General features: G+C 34.0%; 1 protein-coding gene and 1 long non-coding RNA gene across 3 annotated transcripts; one reads left to right on the forward strand and one right to left on the reverse strand.

Annotated features, from left to right (window-relative positions):
- Nucleotides 1-311: 311 nt before the first annotated feature.
- LOC150035497 (uncharacterized) lies at nt 312-13,090 on the reverse strand. Its single transcript, XR_016530029.1, has 3 exons — nt 12,920-13,090; nt 11,720-11,866; nt 312-456 (listed from the first exon to the last, which is right to left on the reverse strand). It is a non-coding gene; the product is annotated as an uncharacterized LOC150035497 (long non-coding RNA).
- A 777-nt stretch (nt 13,091-13,867) lies between these two features.
- On the forward strand, nt 13,868-17,206 carry LOC120079413 (uncharacterized). Of its 2 annotated transcripts, none has more exons than XM_039033580.2 (11): nt 13,868-14,090; nt 14,174-14,321; nt 14,451-14,522; nt 15,016-15,087; nt 15,389-15,460; nt 15,554-15,697; nt 15,789-15,869; nt 15,979-16,050; nt 16,142-16,213; nt 16,543-16,614; nt 16,693-17,206. In XM_039033580.2, the coding sequence occupies exons 1-11, from the start codon at nt 13,994-13,996 to the stop codon at nt 16,781-16,783; spliced, it is 993 nt and encodes a 330-aa protein (XP_038889508.1). In that variant the 5' UTR covers nt 13,868-13,993; the 3' UTR covers nt 16,784-17,206. The 2 variants fall into 2 exon arrangements, 1 of the variants encoding a protein (XP_038889508.1); XR_016530119.1 differs by having other exon boundaries at nt 13,873-14,090; nt 16,530-16,614.
- Nucleotides 17,207-17,934: the final 728 nt, after the last annotated feature.

The raw sequence follows: 17,934 nt of genomic DNA on the forward strand, positions 1-17,934 counted from the left end.
ATGGATCTATAGATTGAAGCTCCAATGATACTTGATTAATTAATTAAACTCTTTAATTAACTTAAGCAACCTTCATTAATCGTCGGTCATTCCATTAAAGACTGACTGTAACGACCCGACCCCCTAGGACTTAAGTTAGGCCGTTACTAAATACATGCATGCATGGAACTTAAAACAACACACTTTTATGGGGAAATAAATGCTAAATAAATAAGGTAAGTGCAAAAGGCTTTCATTAAATTCAAATGTTAAAAACAACAATAGGGTACCTGTAAATCATAAATGATAATAAATAAGTCTGAAAACGATTCTCAATAGTAAGTTTCAAACATCAAAACTGAAAGTTAAGAAAAACATGAAAAGAAATCTAAATCTCACGAGCGGAAGCATAAAACTAGTCCTAGTGGCTCGATCACGAATTCTGCTTGTCCATCGTCGGTGCATCTCTACCCTTACCTGAAACAACAATATAAGAAAGAATGAGTATAAAATACTCAGTAAGTATCCCCACTACTAGGGTCAGGTTAGGCATCTATGTTCTCTAGATGCCTACCGCTGGTAGAACATATAAACTGTCCTAGTCCTCATGGGACACATACATACATGAAAAACTGAGTTATATCCTACTATAGCTAAATATGCCCACTACCTTTGGTGAATCCAGAAGGAAATACAAACTGGTGAATCCCGAAGGAAACACAAACTGGTGAATCCCAAAGGAAACACAAATTGGTGAATCTCGAAGGAAACACAATATGTGGTGAATCCCGAAGGAAATACAAACTGGTGAATTCCGAAGGAAACACAATATCTGGTGAATCCCGAAGGAAACATAAACTGGTGAATCCCGAAGGAAACACAAACTGGTGAATCCCGAAGGAAACACAAACTGGTGGGCATTCTAACTAATCAGTAAAATCACTATCACAATCTCGACATCACAATCTCAACATGGTTCTATAACATACATATACATCTCATCATCATGATTCTACAATATACATATAAATTTCTTCATCATAACTTTACAACATATGTATGCATCTCATCCTCTTCAGATTCAACAGGATCTCCAATAAAAATAATATACACAAATCATACTAGTATTCAAACATTTCTATGCGCAACTAACCTTTTAAACTCTCATATCAGCAAGGCATACATAAACATCAAACTATCAATATATCCTTAGTAAATCATATTTGTCAATTCCTGACTCCAGTCATTTCAAACCTCAGTCAATGAAGGCAGACATAAATATCATGCTAACTAATAATCCTCAATAAATCATAATTATCATTGTTGGGGACTAGGACAGTTCCAGTAGTAAGATTACTTACCTCAACTTGATAAAAAACGCAAAACAAAATCTCCTTAGAACTTCTTTAACACACTTGAATCAACCTAAAGTTGTGGTTTGGTCCAAGACAAATTCCAATACTTGATTTAATTAGCCAATCTGATCATGAATTAAATCCAAAATCAATAATTTAATTTTCCCACTATTACTCTCAATCCAAAAGAATAACCATCCAACAACTTACAAAACTTACCGATCTTCACCAATTTTCTGCAAAACAAAATGGTATCTAGCTTGATGGTCAATGCCTCAAAACTTACAAACCTTGAATCTAAATTTCAAACCAAAGAAAGGTTACTAATTTAACCCAAAATCAAAGGGGGTGAACTTCACCTCCCAAATTATAAGGAAAAATAAGTCTTACTAAAGGTTTTCCTCAAAATTCCGGCAAAGATTGGGGCAATGGCGGCCGACAGCACGTCGACTTATAGTTGCCATAGATAGGCAGCGTGTGTTGTTTTCGGACGGCATAAATTGTTTAGGCTAGCGGCTGGTAGTGAGGGTCTTGCATGAGGAGGGTTTGCGAGAGTGGGAGAGAAGGGGAATTTTTAGTTTACAGATTTTATTCAGAAGCGATTACGAACAAATCAGATCTTTAAACAACAATCCAACCATTCAAAATGAAACTCTATATGTCTCGAATAGACTGACCAAATTTGAGCACGATCCAACGGTTCAATTTGACAATCAAAAATTTTGTGGAAGTTGTCGCTGAAAAATCAAATTGCTTTCTTCCCAATTTTTGACCTCTTTTCACTCTCATTCAATTTTGAAAATAAAAAATCTCAATTCTTTTATTTTTTTCTAAATTTTGAAAAGATAAATAAAATATTTTATCACAATATCTTCAAAATCTCCAAAGATTCTATTAAATTTAGAAATCAATTAACTTTTCAAATTATCTTAATTTAGGCTTCAAAAATCAAAATTAAAGGGCATAAGATCCATCAATTTGATACAAATTAAATACTTCCAAATATTTAAATCAATTCAAAACCACATGAAATTAATTATCTCTTTTATTATTATTTTTTTCAAGTTGGCCCTAAAATCCAAAATCAAAGGGAAGCAAAATTCAATATTTTTAAGATGTCAGTTCGAATATCTAATCAATTAAATTCAATTTAACCAATAAAAAATTTTCAATTATTTCAATTTAACCCCAATTTTTCAAATGCAAGGGAAATTTAAACTCAATAATTTTAAATAATTAACTTAAATTTTCCTGAAATTCGGGATGTTACACTGACAGTTACACTGTTCGCACTTAGATATATTTTCATGTCCATTAAATATAACCAATCGCACTGTGTTGACCCTTCACAAATTGCTCGTAAGTACAATTGTGTTAGATTACTATTTTACCCCTATAGTTACATCTAACTCCTTAAGTACCATAGATTCCTTACGAACAATTAGTCATAGTCCAACTATGACTGAACCCCTATCGAGCCAGGAAAGGGTGAGACATTTCATTGTTCAAGCCTCAGAGTCAACTTTTAAGGAAGCAATTTATCTACTTACCCTTACAACTCTTCTATCAGATGAATCCCCAAAATGAATGAATTCCTTCTTATGTAGTTGTGTTTCCAACTCTCCTATTAGATGAATCCCCAAAATGGTAAGCATATTGAGTCGGCAAACCTAAGCACTGTCACCCATGTAGATCAAAGGACTGCCCTCATAGGCAGGAGTTCACACCGACTCAAGATTCAGGTCAAGCTACTTATGGTTATCCTGGTGAAATGTAAGTCTCTTCTAGCAACGATGTTATAATGATAGACTCAACATTTTGTGGTTTGGTCTTATACTAGTTCTTTGTATAGGATACCTCGGTCACATATCTCCACATGAATGACCAAGATCAGATCAAACACTTTACAACAATTGTGACATTTATAAAGCGGATTGTATCAGTAATGTTACCAGGATAATGCACCCAACCTAATCCAAATACTACAGATCATTTAGTTTATTACATAAACATGATCTACATGTATGTTTCTACATACATGTTTAAGTTGTTGTAGTTGATGCCCTAAATCTCATGGTTTTGTAGTTTATAATTGTATTGTACAAACACTTTATTTATCTAATAAAATAAGAGGTATTTTATTCAAAATTTAGTTGCATTAACCCACAAAAAACAATAAACTAAGATCCAGGGTTATCTTCTGTAACTTAAACATGTATGTAAAGATATATAGGTGGATCACGTTTAAGTGATGACCTAAAAGATTTGTAGTAGATGGATAAGCTTGGGTATCTTATCCTTGTGGCACTATGGAAATGGCGCATTTTGTAAGCGTAACAATTGTTGCAAAGTGGTACAAATGATTTTATCCTCATCATTCATATGGAGACATGCGAGCAGGGGTATTCTATACAAAGAGTTTGTATTAAATCAAACTATGAAATGAATAGTCTCTCTATATAACATCGTTGTTAGTAAAGACTTTATATTTCATGAGGATGACCATAGATGACTTAACCTGAATACTGAGTGAGCTGTGAACTCAAGCCTATGAAGGCGATCCTTTCATTTGTATGGGTGAGAGTGGCCAATTTTTCTGACTCAATATGGCTATCATTATGGAGATTCGTTTGATTGGGGAACTGGAAACGCGGCTTCATAAGAAGGAATTTAGTCATTCCCTATTATAAAGGTAAGTAGAGAAATTTCTCCCTTAAAGGCTGATTATTGGGGTTTGAATAATGTGGTGTCATATCCTCTCCTAGCTAGAGAGGGGTTCTATTATAGTTGAACTATAACTTATTGTTCATTAGAGGGATCAATGGTACTTACTTAGATGTAACTATAGAGGCAAAACAGTATTTTTGCCCAACAGTACTTACGAGCAATTTGTGAAGGGTTAATGTATTGTTGATTGGTTATATTCAATGGACCCAGAAATATATCTATAGTGCAAAGAGTGTAGCTGTCGGTCTTTATTGGATCGACCAGCAATTAATGAAAGTTGGTTTATTTAATTAGGAGTTCAATTAATTAATCAAGTACCATTGAAGCTTCAATTTATAGATCCATAAGGTCCTCTCGTTAGCTCAATTGAGATTAATGAGAATTGAATTAATTTTGGATTAATTTGAATTTTTCAAATCAATAAATGGAATTAATTATATAAGATATAATTAATATAAAAGTATATGAGACATAATTAATATACTGTATATAATACATTATAATATAAAGTTTTATTTGAGAGAAAAATACATATTCGAATATGGTTCAAATATTAATATGAATGTGATGTTTTCGCGTGGTGTGTTTGATTGATTGGGAATTTGTTGCTGTGATTTCGTGATCGAAGTTTCGTTGTTTTCAATATTCAGAGAGGAATCGTGAAGAGTTTAGTCTTCAAAGGTATGTGATCCTTGGATCTCTTCTTCCTCTTTAATTTATGTGCAAAAAGATATTTAGTAGATTATGTATATCTTGTTTCTGTCCTCCATGTTTTTTTCTGTAAGTTTTGTAAAATTAGAATTGGGACACGATCACTTTCACAAGGGGTATTCGTTTATCCTTTCAATTGGTATCAGATTTGTAATTCAATGTCGGGTCATTTTTTTTTATTATTATTGTTTTTCAACTTTGATTTCATGGAAAATGGAGCAAGATTGGTCAAATTTGAATGAACGGAAGAAAAACTGCAAGCAATCTGCCTTACAGCATAAGGCTTCAACATTGCAACGTTGGCCTTACACTATAAGACAAAAGGCTTAGCATCGCAACGCTGCGTAGAGCATTGTAACACTATGGGTAGCATAGTGTGACGCTAAAACTTCACATTGTGAGCGTCGTAACATTAGCAAAGAGTGTTGCAATGCTCCAAACGAGAGGCGTGCGAGCAAAGGGCTGGTCCAAATTATTATTATTTGCAATAATTAAGTATTTTGTTGTAATATTGGCAGTTCGAGGCTTCGAAGCAGTTCAACTGTGATTTTCTCGAGTTTTTTTTAATTATATTTGCAATAATTAAGTATTTTGTTGTATTTTCATTATTTGAATTAATATAAAATATTATATTAGTTTGATTAACGTTTTTAGGAAGCCAATCCCGATCCAAATTGTTGTTTTTTAATTACGCATGTGATGTATGGTTAATTTTATTATTATATATGTCATAATGTATGTCATATAGAAAAATCTCATAATAGGATAAACATTTGATCATGCATCAATTTTAATATAAATGTTATATTATAAAGTTGCATGACATATTAATCATACTCATGCATCATATTATATAATGGTTATTATATATGAATGCATGCATAAATAACATTTCCATGCATCATTTATATTATAAATGTTATAATTTATAATTTAGATGTATGAATGTATGTTAATTATGTTTTAATCATTTCATTTAAACTTTATAATAGTTATAAGTTAAATAAAATTAGAATTAAAATCTATAACAAAGAGTTGTATGCTAACATAGATTAATTTTTTTAAAATAGTTTAAAATTGCTTTCACATTAAACCTATTGATAGTACTCCAAAAAGAGCTACTTTTATGCCTTTAATCTATTTTGGTCGTTATGCTTAATGTGCTTAAATGATTATATTTATAGATCCTTTAGCAAACCATGCATTCTGAAGCATTATGAGCCATTCAAGTTTAATTTGGAGCTATTAGAAGTGGTTGATGGCTTCCGAAGCTTCAAACGGAAGAGAAAATGTTAAAATAGCCCTAGGTGAGAGTGCAACGGTGTCATACTCGGTGCCATGCTCGGCGCTCTAAACAAAAGCTAAAAATAGGGCATAGCGTCGTGGCGCTGACCTGTAGCATCGTGGTGCTATCGCACAATTATAAAAACTAATCTTCTGTATTTTGATCGTAACTTTCAATTCATGTGGCCATAACTTTCAATCAAAATTGGATGCTCTCTCCCTTCTTCATCTCTATGGATTATTAAGGTAAATGAGTTTTTCTAGCTTTTAGGAGCAAGGAATGTGAAACCTGGATTTCAATGTCCCTACTTAAGTAGGTGATAGAGGGAATTAACTACGTGTAAGTTAAATCCTATGTAAAGAGAAAGGAAATTCTAAGTGTTTGAGTAGATTTTCCTTGAGTAGCTTTGAGTTAAGCCTTAACTAGTAGAAATTTAGCTAAGTGTAAAGTCAAAAGAAGCCATGCGTTGGGTGTTAGGAAATATTAACGCATGAGATGGGGCTGAGTAAGTAGAGATTAAAAGAGATTAAGCATTGAAGCCAAAAGCAACCATGCATTTTGTGAGGTTGGACGCATGTTGGCCGAAGCATTGGCAAAAGGCATTACCAAGAGTTGCTCATACGTTGAGGCTGCGTGAGCGAGAGAAGCTTGAGTGCAAGGCATTAGGAAGATGATCATATAGCTTTGGGCGGCACTGACTGATGCGCTAGACGATCGTGTAGTTGTAGGCGGCGCTAAATGATGTGAAGCAATTCGCTAACCGATAGAGCTAAACGATAAGCGATGACACTACACCATCAGTGCGAGCACTAGACGATAAGTGTGGAAGCTAAACGAGCGTTATACGATAGCACTATACGATAGCATTAAGCGTTGAGCAGGCTCTGAGTGATAACACTACACGATGGCGCTGTACGATGAGTGTGAGCACTACACGATAGGCCAAGCACTAGACTATGGGCGTGTGCGATAGACGCAGACGCTGGGTGATGGCATTGCACGATAAGCATATGCATTAGATGATGGGCAGATGCGTTAGACGATAAGGCATTGACACTACACGATGAAGCTAAATGATGGGCGCGGCAGCTAAGCGATAGGCTATGTGCGATATTTTTTAGAGCGAGACGGTGGAGAGCGAGATCGTTGAGAGCAAGATATTGCTAAACAATTGAGCTACACGATCGGGTGTTAGTGCTATGCAATGAACGTAGGAACTAGATGATTGGTTACAGTAAGAGACAATGAGAGGGCTTCAGTAGACGATGGAGCTAAGCGATGGGTGCGAGAGCTGCACGATGGACTAAACAATGGAGCGGTGCTGAGGCTTGCGTTACGCAAGGCTGATGAGCTCACTCGAACAAATGGCTATACCAAGAGGTGATTAGACTTGAGTTAGTAGAAGTTGGACAAATAAGGTTTCATGCAAAGGAAGTCTTATGCATGAGGAAGACAACTTAAGTAGGTGTGTGGCATGAGAGTAGATGAATGACAAGGAAGTAGGTGGTGGCAAAACATGGTGCAAACACTTCAAGAATAGGAGGTGTTTTGCATTGGAGGCCTTAAAAGATGAGAAGGATCATTTCTTTTAGCCTATAAATACCACCACAAGAGGTCTCTTCAGTACATAAGTCGAAATCCTCTTGAACTATAGTAAGAAGAGTGTTTAAGAGCAATTACGGAGATAGTCATACAGTGAAGTCTAAGAAGGGTCGAACTGTCGGGTAATCTTGGGTCAGTCTTGTTGTTTTGATGATTCCAGCCAAACCACGAGAAGTTCTAAGCTAAGATTTTAAGTAAGAAAGAGACATTTTAGAGCATGTTTGTAGAAGAAAGTATCTCAGAATAAGGCTTAGAACTATGAGTAATTTGAGCTTAAAGATGAATTTGGATTTTAGGGTCCGAAAGGGAAGCCCAAGGAAACTAAGGAACTTCTAAAGAGGAAGATTCCTACCTTACCAATGTGAGTGGTACTTTTCTTTAAGTCTTAAAGCATATCTTTTAGAGTAAAATGTATATGTTTATATTGTGAATGAGTGTTTTAGCATGAGAATGAGATTACGTGATCGGGATGGTTAGGAGGTCAATAGACCTAGTTTCTGAGCCTCAAGCAAAACCTCACGGGATGGTCAGAGGACCGAGAAGTCTAGTTCTTGAGCCTGTGGGGGAAAATCTTGCATGGGATAGTCAGAAGGCCGCTGAGCCTAGCTTTTGAGCCCATGAAAGGGAGGTCTATGTGTACATAGTTTAATGAATGTTTATGAGTAGTAGAAGTTAACTATCTACCGTGTGTGTAAATAGAGATCGGACTCATTCAAAAGTTGAGGTTTGAGTACTAACCTTGTATTTATGATATGCTTGTATTATTATGAGTTGAAATAGACTCTAGAAGTTACTTACCACTCATTGAGCTTTGTGAAGCTCATCCTTTTCTTTCATGTTTTCTTCCCAAGTAGTGAAAAGTGAGGAGTTCCAGGGTGCTGTTAAGGTCAAGGTCCGCCACAAGCCATAGTTACACTTCCGGGGTTTTAGAATTGTTTGTGAGACCTACGCTCGGCCTCGAGACACCTTTTCTTGTGTCCCCCTACTGGTGGTGTTTGCATAGGTCAATATCAAGGTGAATGAAGAGAGTATTTATAGTAAGCGGAAGAGGTAAAAACTGCTTTCTGCTGATAAGTTAAATGGTGATAACTATACGAGCTGGAAAAATACTATTAACACTATACTCATTATCGATGACCTGCAATTCGTCCTGATTGAGGAGTGTTCTCAAGTCCAAGCTTCAAATCCAGCCCAAAATGTTCAGAAGACATACGAGCGATGAGTCAAAGAGAATGAAAAGGCTTAAGCATATATCTTGACCAGCTCATAGTCCGTGAGATCATGAAGTCTCTAAAGGGAATGTTTGGACAATAGTCCTCACAACTCAAACATGACACTCTCAAGTATATCTTCAATTCTTGAATGAAAGAAGGGACATCAGTTCGTAAACATGTTCTAAACATGATGGTCTACTTCAACATGGCAGAAAAGAACGAGTCTATCATTGATGAGGTCAGTTAGGTTAGCTTCATCCTGAAAACTTAGGCTTGACTACAACCTAACCACTCTGCTCAATGAGCTGCAAACATGCAAATCCTTGATGAAATTCAAGGAATAAAAGGGTGAGACAAATGTTGCCTCGTCCTTCGAAAAAAGTCTACAAAGATTCGACCTGTGGAACAAAGTCAGCACATTCTTCTTCTGGCACTAAAAGATGGAAGAAGAAGAAGGGAAGTCAGGCGAAAGCTAACCTCGCCGCTGCCCAAAACAACAAAAAGGCCAATGCTGCAAAGGGAATTTGTTTCCATTGCAACAAGGAAGGATAGTAGAAGAAGAATTGTCTAAAATATTTGACAAAAAAGAAGAAGGCCAAATGAGGTAAATGTGATTTACTTGGTAGGAAACTTATTTAGTGGAGAATGATGATTCTGCTTGGATAATTGATTTAAGCACCATGAACCATGTTTGTTCTTCATTTCAGGGAATTAATTCCTGACGACAGCAGAAGACTAGTGAGACGACGATGCGGGTTGGAACTAGGCATGTTGTCTCAGTTGTGGCAGTAAGAGGACTCTGAATTTGTTTACAGAAATCTTATATATTATTAGAAAATGTTTATAGAGTTCCTGAATTAAAAAGGAACTTAATTTTCATAAAATACTTATTAGAACAATCGTACACTTCGAGTTGTAATGTGAATAAACCGTTTATTTAAAAAAATGGTGTTGAGATTTGTTCTGCAAAGTTAGAGAGTAACCTTTATATGTTAAGGCCGTTAGTATCAAAGACCCTCCTTAATATTAAATTGTTTATACCTGCGGTAACTCAAACTAAAAGATAAAAAGTTTCTTCTACAGAAAATTCCCAACTCTGGCACCTAAGGTTAGGTTACATAAATATCAATAGGATTGAGAGGTTGGTTAAGAATAGACTTCTAAGTGAGTTAGAAAAAAATTCTCTATCAGTATGTGAATCATGCTTTGAAGGCAAAATGACTAAGAGGCCTTTTACTGGAAAAGGTAATAGAGCCAAAGAACCCTTAGAACTTATACACCATTTCTGAAACACCTTTGGAATTATGGAATGGCTGTAAATGTAGTTTACACCATTTCAGAATCTGGGGTTGCCTAGCACATGTGCTTGAGGCTAATCCCAAAAAGGTGCAAATCTTTGCTAGATTATTGGCAAAGGGTTATAGTGAGTTGATGGAGTTGACTATGAGGAGACGTTCTCACTAGTTGCCATGTTAAAGTCTATCCAGATACTTCTATCTATTATTGTATATTATGGCTATGAGATTGACATATGGATGTCAAGATTGCCTTTCTATCTTGAGGAGACCATTTTTATGCAACAACCAGAGCGATTCATAATCCAAGGTCAAGAGCAAAAGGTTTGCAAGCTCAATTGATCTATTTATGGACTAAAACAAGCTTCTCGATCTTAAAAAATAATGTTTAATAATGTGATCAAATCTTATGGCTTTGATCAAAATGTTGATGAACCTTGTGTATACAAGAAAATCATCAACAATTTAGTAGCTTTCTTAGTATTATACGTAAATGATATCCTACTTATTGGATATCAGTAGCTTTATAATAACTAACAACAACCCCATAATTCATTCGTATATGATGTAAAATATCTTTTGGTGTTAAATGATCATAGGTATCTCTAAAATTTTCAATCATACAATGACTAATAAACTATGAAGATGCCTGTCAGTGAGAAGAATGAATCATCAAAGTGCAATTATGTTTATTAATATACTTTCAAATCATCCAAAATTCACTACTTTTATAACATGATGCTCTAACAAACCATTGGCAACCATCTTGAATACATTCCAACTCAAAATTTGACCTAAAAGTTCTAAACTCAAAATTATTCTTTACAGCTATGAGTTAAAACAACTTTAATAAAATTGTCTTACCAGTAAACAAGTCATCTATGAAGCACAAACATAGATGCGGTTATATGATACAGATACGATCGGATACGACGATTCGTCGATTTCTAAAAAACTAAGACACGGATACGTCTAAAGATACGTCATTTTTTTATATATATATATTTCTAAAAAAACGAGGATACTGATACATTGACGATACATTTTCTTTTTCTTAAAAAAATCTAGGATATAGATAAATTTAACATACAAGTTAATAACAATAGCACAAAATAGAATACAAACACTGAAATACAATACAAAAAAAGCAACATCTAAGATGTTGAAGTGCAATAGTTAATAAAATGCAATAAAAAAGTGACTCATATTACAAAGAAGAAGAAGAAGATTAGAGGGAGAAGTATGAAGATAAACGAAGAACTTCTTCATTGAATTATTGAAGATATCCAAATGGTTTATATTTTGGTGGACTTTATGGGGACTCAAATGTGAAGATGAAGATTAGATAATTCTAGGGTTTGGTCTTTTATTTATTTTTTTCCTTTTAAGGACTCGAGTAGTGAGCTTTTTAAATAGGTTGGTTAGTTTTAGATTGAGAAATATTAGATGAGTTGCTTGTCATTTTTCTTTAAAAAAAGTACATGTAGAAATAGATACGTCAAATCATGTGTTAGATACGTATCTGATATGTGTCTGATACAGATTCTTTACCTCACATGAAGTATCTGTGCTTCACAGCAAGTCATTCTTCTTCAAAGACGATGCAGAAGACAAATTGTTAATATGAACATCTCTAGAAACTTCTAATCCACCTTCAAAATCAGCCTTAATAATAGTAGAAGGAGTAGCATCTGAAACCTATAAAAGCATATTCACAACATGAGCAACTAAAGTCTCAACCAAAGACAAAAACGAACATACATCTTTATCTTCAAGAATCTTAACAACATGTTGAACCCCAGTACTACCTAAGTTCAATAAAACTGAAAGTTCAATAGATGAATGAAGTTGAAGTTCATTCCGTATGAAGTTAACAAAAAACTAAAAAAGTATCGCTTCCTCAACCACATAGCATCGTCGATTATCCCAGTGACCATTATGGATAATGACTATTGGAAGTTTAACCATAACTATAAAATGCTACAAAAATATAAAAAGAAAATAGTAAGATATAACTCAAAATGGTAATCAAAAAGTAATCACATGCAAATCAAATAAAAATCAGATAACAAACTCATTGATATAACTTACATTGATATATAGGTAAATAATACAAAAAAAATAGTCATCACATGATAATAAAATACCAATCAAATAAAAATCTTCAAGAAAAAAAGAGAACACAAACGTGAAACTAGTAACAAATAAAACACAAACTTCAAGAAAAAAAAATCTTTAGCTGAGGTAAACAATTTAGAAAAGTTTAAAAAATCTTCTTCATCACTGTTCGGTTGCACCATCACGATTTCACACTGAATCAGAACAAAAAAAAAAAAAAAAAAAAAAAAAAAAAAAAAAAGAGTGCGGAAATAAAAAAATTTCTCTAATCAAGTGAGAAACAAGTAATCTCGACTTTCGTTCTGTCCTATCATGTGTGTGATTTCAAAGAAAATGAATAATTATTAGTTTAAATCTCCTTTTGGACCTGTAATATCGGGCTTAATTTTAGAAAACGATCAAAATCTTTAACACCAATCAATTTTATACGTTCCTATAAAATTCAATTTCAACTTCTATCCATTTGAGATATACCTAAAAAATTTATGAAACGTTGTCGTCACCTGAAACACACTGAAACCTAAAAAACGAAATATAAAAAAGAAGAGAAGAGTAAAAGAATCCACACATTTGCATCATAAATCTCCAGCTGACAAAATCAAAATAAAAAAACAACAGATTTCAAAAACAAACCTATAAGAATGAGAGAATGCAAAGACAAACTTCAACCAAAAGTTTGAACGAGAACCTTCCACCAATCGGCTACAAAAATCTACAGCTAGCAAAGTGAAATCGAAATCTCCCGCTGATCAATTCAAGATTCTTAATCGAAATCAATTATAAACAGAAAAATCGAGAAGCAATTGAAATATTTGACGTGATTTTGGAGCTTGGTGTTGCTAAAGGTGAAGCTGAAGAAGAAGCGAAAAAGGGGAGAGAATCACGTCAGTCCTCAGATTTGGAATATATATTAGGAGGGTAGTTTTGGAATAAAAAAAATTAAATCTTCTTGGTTTTAGCCAGCTGATTATTTTTATATATTTTACCATATCTGCAATACATAAAAAAGTGAGACATGGATGCTAAGATATAATTGAAATAAGCTAACCTAATGCAATTTCCCAATTCTAAATCCATAGCCAAACACACTTTAGGGGCCGTTAAGATTGAGACTTTTTCAATGCCTAGAAATTAAGAATGCCTGGGAATCAAAGATGACTATGTTTGGTTGTACATGAGAAAACAATGTCCGGAAATAGTATGTGTGAGAATTAAAGATAACTGGGAGTAAGGAAAATGGCGGTGGAAAATGGTGGTAGGGAGGGGAAGAGAAGTGAAAATACACACTTTTCAATGACTATGTAATTCCTTCACTTGTATGGCTAAAAGATGCCTAGGCTAGGAAATGCTTTTCCTAAATAAACAAAACCCACCAATCAAACATGGGCTTTGTAAGCTCATTCTCATCCTCTTTTCCCTCCAACCAAACAGTCCCTTAAATTTCTTCCCATTTTGCTGGTTTTGTATATAGTATAAAATTTCTAAACTTTGTAACAAAAAAAAAAAAATCTAAACTTGAATAAAAAATTTTGAAATTTGAACAACCATATAATAAAATTAAACACATACCAAAAATGCAATTTGCCCAAAAGACAAAATCTTAAAAATAAATAAATAAAAATACCAACTCCACTGCAAACCTTTCACTTGATAAAATTGACAAGAACACTGGAGAAGGGCAATGGCAGGGGGAGAATAGGAATTAAAATGCAGCACCAATTTCCACTGATACTGTTCTCCCTCATCTTCTTCCTTTTCGCTCTTCCTCAACAATCCGTTCTCTGCAAAACATTGAAGCGCGATGGTACCTTTTCTTCTCCTTCTTTCCCATCCTTTATCAAGCTAAATTCCGTTGAGTTTTACACTAGGGTTTTTGTTTTCGTGCAGTGAAAGCTTTGACTGAAATCAAAGCATCTCTCGGCTGGAGAGTGGTGTATTCCTGGGTCGGAGATGATCCCTGTGGTGGCGCTCACCTTCCACCTTGGTCCGGCGTTACCTGTTCCACTCAAGGAGATTACAGAGTCGTCACTGAATTGTAACCTCCCATTTTCTTTTTTATTCTTCCTTGTAATTTTTGCTGTTTTAATAACTTCACCCTACTTAAATGTTCAGAAGTTTTGTTTCAGAACTAATTTCATTTTTGTTTGTGATCATTTCTTTGCAGAGAAGTCTATGCGGTTTCCATCCTTGGACCTTTTCCTGTCGCGGTTACCAATCTCTTGGACCTTACTAGGCTGTAAGATTTCTTCTTTCTTTCATCTTCATCCTATTGAAATAATGGATGAGGAGATAGATTGATACTTTCGCCATTGTTGTCTAAATCCGTTTCCGGAGAAAGATGTTAGTAAATGATTATAGTTTTCTGCAAAGTGAGTTTAGCTCAACGTAGATCGAAGGTTTGATCCCCACCCAGTTAAACTAAAAAAAAAAAATAATAAAAAGAAGAAGAAAAAGATTATAGTTTTTTAAACAGAAATGTTATTCCATGTACAAAGTAGTTTTGCTGGTAGCCAACCGTTGCATTTTCATCCATCACAGTCAGTGATTCAGTAGACTGTTATTATTTATTATTGCTGTTATTTAAATATCCTTTGCCTCAAATCACATCTAAGGTTGATTCTGTTATTAATTTTCCTTATAATTTAAATGAAAGGTGGTTAAGGGGAGAATAAAGTCCTATCTCTTCGAGATGCTCATGATTTGTATGCCTGTGTTTGTTCTTATGACAGGGATCTTCATAATAACAAGTTGACCGGACCAATTCCTCCTCAAATTGGACGGTTAAGACGTCTCAAAATACTGTACATCCCTTGTACCTTTTTCCTGTGATTTTTCTGGTTCCTGTTTCTTTATTTCAAAAGAGTTCAAAGTCCAATTTTTCTATGGATGTTATATTATTTAAGGAAATAAAAAAGGAGAAGGGGGGAAAAACAATTTCAATATGGTTTCCCTTTTTCAAGAAAGAAAAAATGGCTTGCTAAACTCAATGTCAATGGCAAGCAACTACGTACATGTCATGAGGATCATGGTTCAGAAGTTTGGTTCTTTTGCTGATCATTTGTTGTCTAGTTTATTTATAGTTTTGCATCATTCCGTTTTCAGTAATTTAAGGTGGAATAAACTTCAAGATGTCATCCCTCCTGAGATTGGTGCACTAAAGAGCCTAACTCATTTGTAAGTAATTTTAGTTTCTGGTATAAATTTTTTTTTACCAATTTCATGTGTTATAAATCTACTCACTTCTGTTGCAATTTTGAGCTTATGCAGATATTTGGGTTTCAATAATTTCAAAGGAGAAATCCCCAAAGAACTTGTAAATCTTCGAGAGCTCCGCTATCTCCATTTAAATGAAAATCGCCTTTCAGGGAGAATTCCTCATGAACTGGGCACCCTACCCAATCTTCGTCACCTGTAAACTTCTGTTATTTGGACCTTTTTTTCCCCTCACGGAACGTAATGTATCACTTTCTAATGTTTGACATGTCATTTGGATTTTGTAAAGGGATCTTGGTAACAATCATTTAGTAGGAACCATAAGGGAACTGATTCGCCTTGAGGGCTGTTTTCCATCACTCCGCAACCTGTAAGTTAATTGAATCATATGATGTGTCATTGACGATTGTCAATTCTTGTGTTATTGTCAATATTTTTAAACACTTTTCTAAACTAGTTTATTTCTATTTCTATTGTAGGTACATTAACAATAATTATTTTACGGGAGGAGTTCCATCACAGCTTGCAAACCTGACTAACTTGGAAATTCTGTAATTTGTTGATGAAAAAATGAGCGCTTTTTTTTTTTTTCTCAAGTATATTTCATCTATTTTATCTAAACATTTGTTTTATTGGGTTTAGGTACCTCTCCTACAACAAGATGTCTGGGATAATACCACCTGGGGTTGCTCATATACCTAAGTTGACTTATCTGTAAGCCTTTTCTTGATCCTTCTTCAGTTTTATTTGGTTGAACCTGGCATTTGTCAGCTTGTAACTGTAAAGAAGTTACGGAGTGCAATATTTCCCTTTCTAACAAGTATCCTATAAAGTACATGTGACTCTTCTGTTATTATCATTTCCATGATCGTCATTTATTGTGATATAAATCAATTATGTTTATTTAATCTTTTTTTTTTAAAAAAAAAACTTGGTGTCTTACTTTTCATTTTACAGTCGCAGGTATCTTCTTTGTATGATCATTAGTGGTTCGTTTTCTTCAGATTTTCCTTTCTTACCTACTGTGAAGGTTTTAATTTTAGGTACTTGGATCACAACCAATTTAGTGGAAGAATCCCCGATGCCTTCTATAAACACCCAATCTTAAAAGAAATGTGAGTGAATTCTAAATTCAAACTGTACATCGATTATCGTTCTGTAGTTATTTTTCTCCAAGGCCATGTTGTTCACAGGTACATTGAAGGAAATGCATTTCGGCAAGGCGTCAAGCCGATAGGTTTCCACAAGGTTCTTGAAGTTTCTGATGCTGAATTCCTTGTTTAATTAGTAAGTTGAATAGGGACCGTAGTACTGCTTTCACTGGATTTGATTGTCAGAGCATGATCGAGATCCTGTTTACGTGTCATTATTGTATAGGGACCATGCTAATCTTCTCTACCTTTGTCTTTATCAAATGTTTCTATGGGGACGTAGAAATCTTGTTTACATGTCATTCTTGCACGAGGGCCATGCTAATCTTTCTGTCTTTGTCTTCGTCCGATGTCTCCAAAGGATGTAGAAATCTTGTTTACGTTTACACGTACATCCAAATTGTCAAAGGTTCGTCTCTGGATGTTGTCCTTATAAACTTTATATACGAACTATGTATATAGAAGCATGATTGGGTTGCTAGAATTAACTTAGTATAAACCATGTTCTTCGTAGTAATAGAATGTCGAGTGAATATATCGGCTTCTGTTTGGTGCAGTCTTCTCTATTTGTTCAGACATGGATGGTAAACTTCACGTTGTTATATTATATGTTTTGGATGCCAAATATACCGTTGTTGTAAGGCGTGGTCATACTTTGACGCAATTTAATTTTTTAACTCTTAACGTAGGCCATTTAAAATGTGAATGAATTGGTTAATGACTAATGACTAATGACTAGAGAATTAGGGAAATTCATATTTTGTTTTATCTTTTTAGACTCATTGAATACAAAAAAAATGTTTTTGGTAGACATCCGATTCTATTTTTTAAAACTATCATTGGATTCTGTGATCTAAATAATGCAAATTTTGAAAAAAATATTTTTATGTGTTCATTGTAATCTAGTTTTTTAATTTTAAATTTTAAATTTTAAAATGTAGAATTGTGTTAAATAAAAATAAAAACATTTAGATATACAATATGTCATGTTATAAATTTAATTTACCTTTTAAAAAGTATAATATGTATTATATAGGTTTCGATTGGTAATCATTTGGTGGTTTGTTTTTGTTTTTAAAAATTAAGCCTATTTCATCTATATTTTTTTTACAATAATTTGCATTTTGTACAAGCATAGGAGTTGAATTCTTGGTCAAATTTAAAAAATATTATTTTTAGTTCTAAAAAATTTCATTGGTGAAAAGTAGATAACAAAGGAAGAAATATGGTGGTGGAAGAAGAGTGCAAAGGTTTAAATTTTAAAAACAAAAATAAAAAACAAAA

Source organism: Benincasa hispida, chromosome 6 (assembly GCF_027475165.1).
Source record: "Benincasa hispida cultivar pf3 chromosome 6, pf3_genome.v1.1, whole genome shotgun sequence".
NCBI classification, from domain to species: domain Eukaryota; kingdom Viridiplantae; phylum Streptophyta; class Magnoliopsida; order Cucurbitales; family Cucurbitaceae; genus Benincasa; species Benincasa hispida.

Coding starts and splice junctions, on each gene's coding strand:
- LOC120079413 (XM_039033580.2), top strand. CDS start 13,994: ATGCAGCACCAATTTCCACTGATACTGTTCTCCCTCATCTTCTTCCTT. Junction 14,322..14,450: donor TACAGAGTCGTCACTGAATT/GTAACCTCCCAT, acceptor ATTTCTTTGCAG/AGAAGTCTATGCGGTTTCCA. Junction 15,698..15,788: donor CTACCCAATCTTCGTCACCT/GTAAACTTCTGT, acceptor GATTTTGTAAAG/GGATCTTGGTAACAATCATT.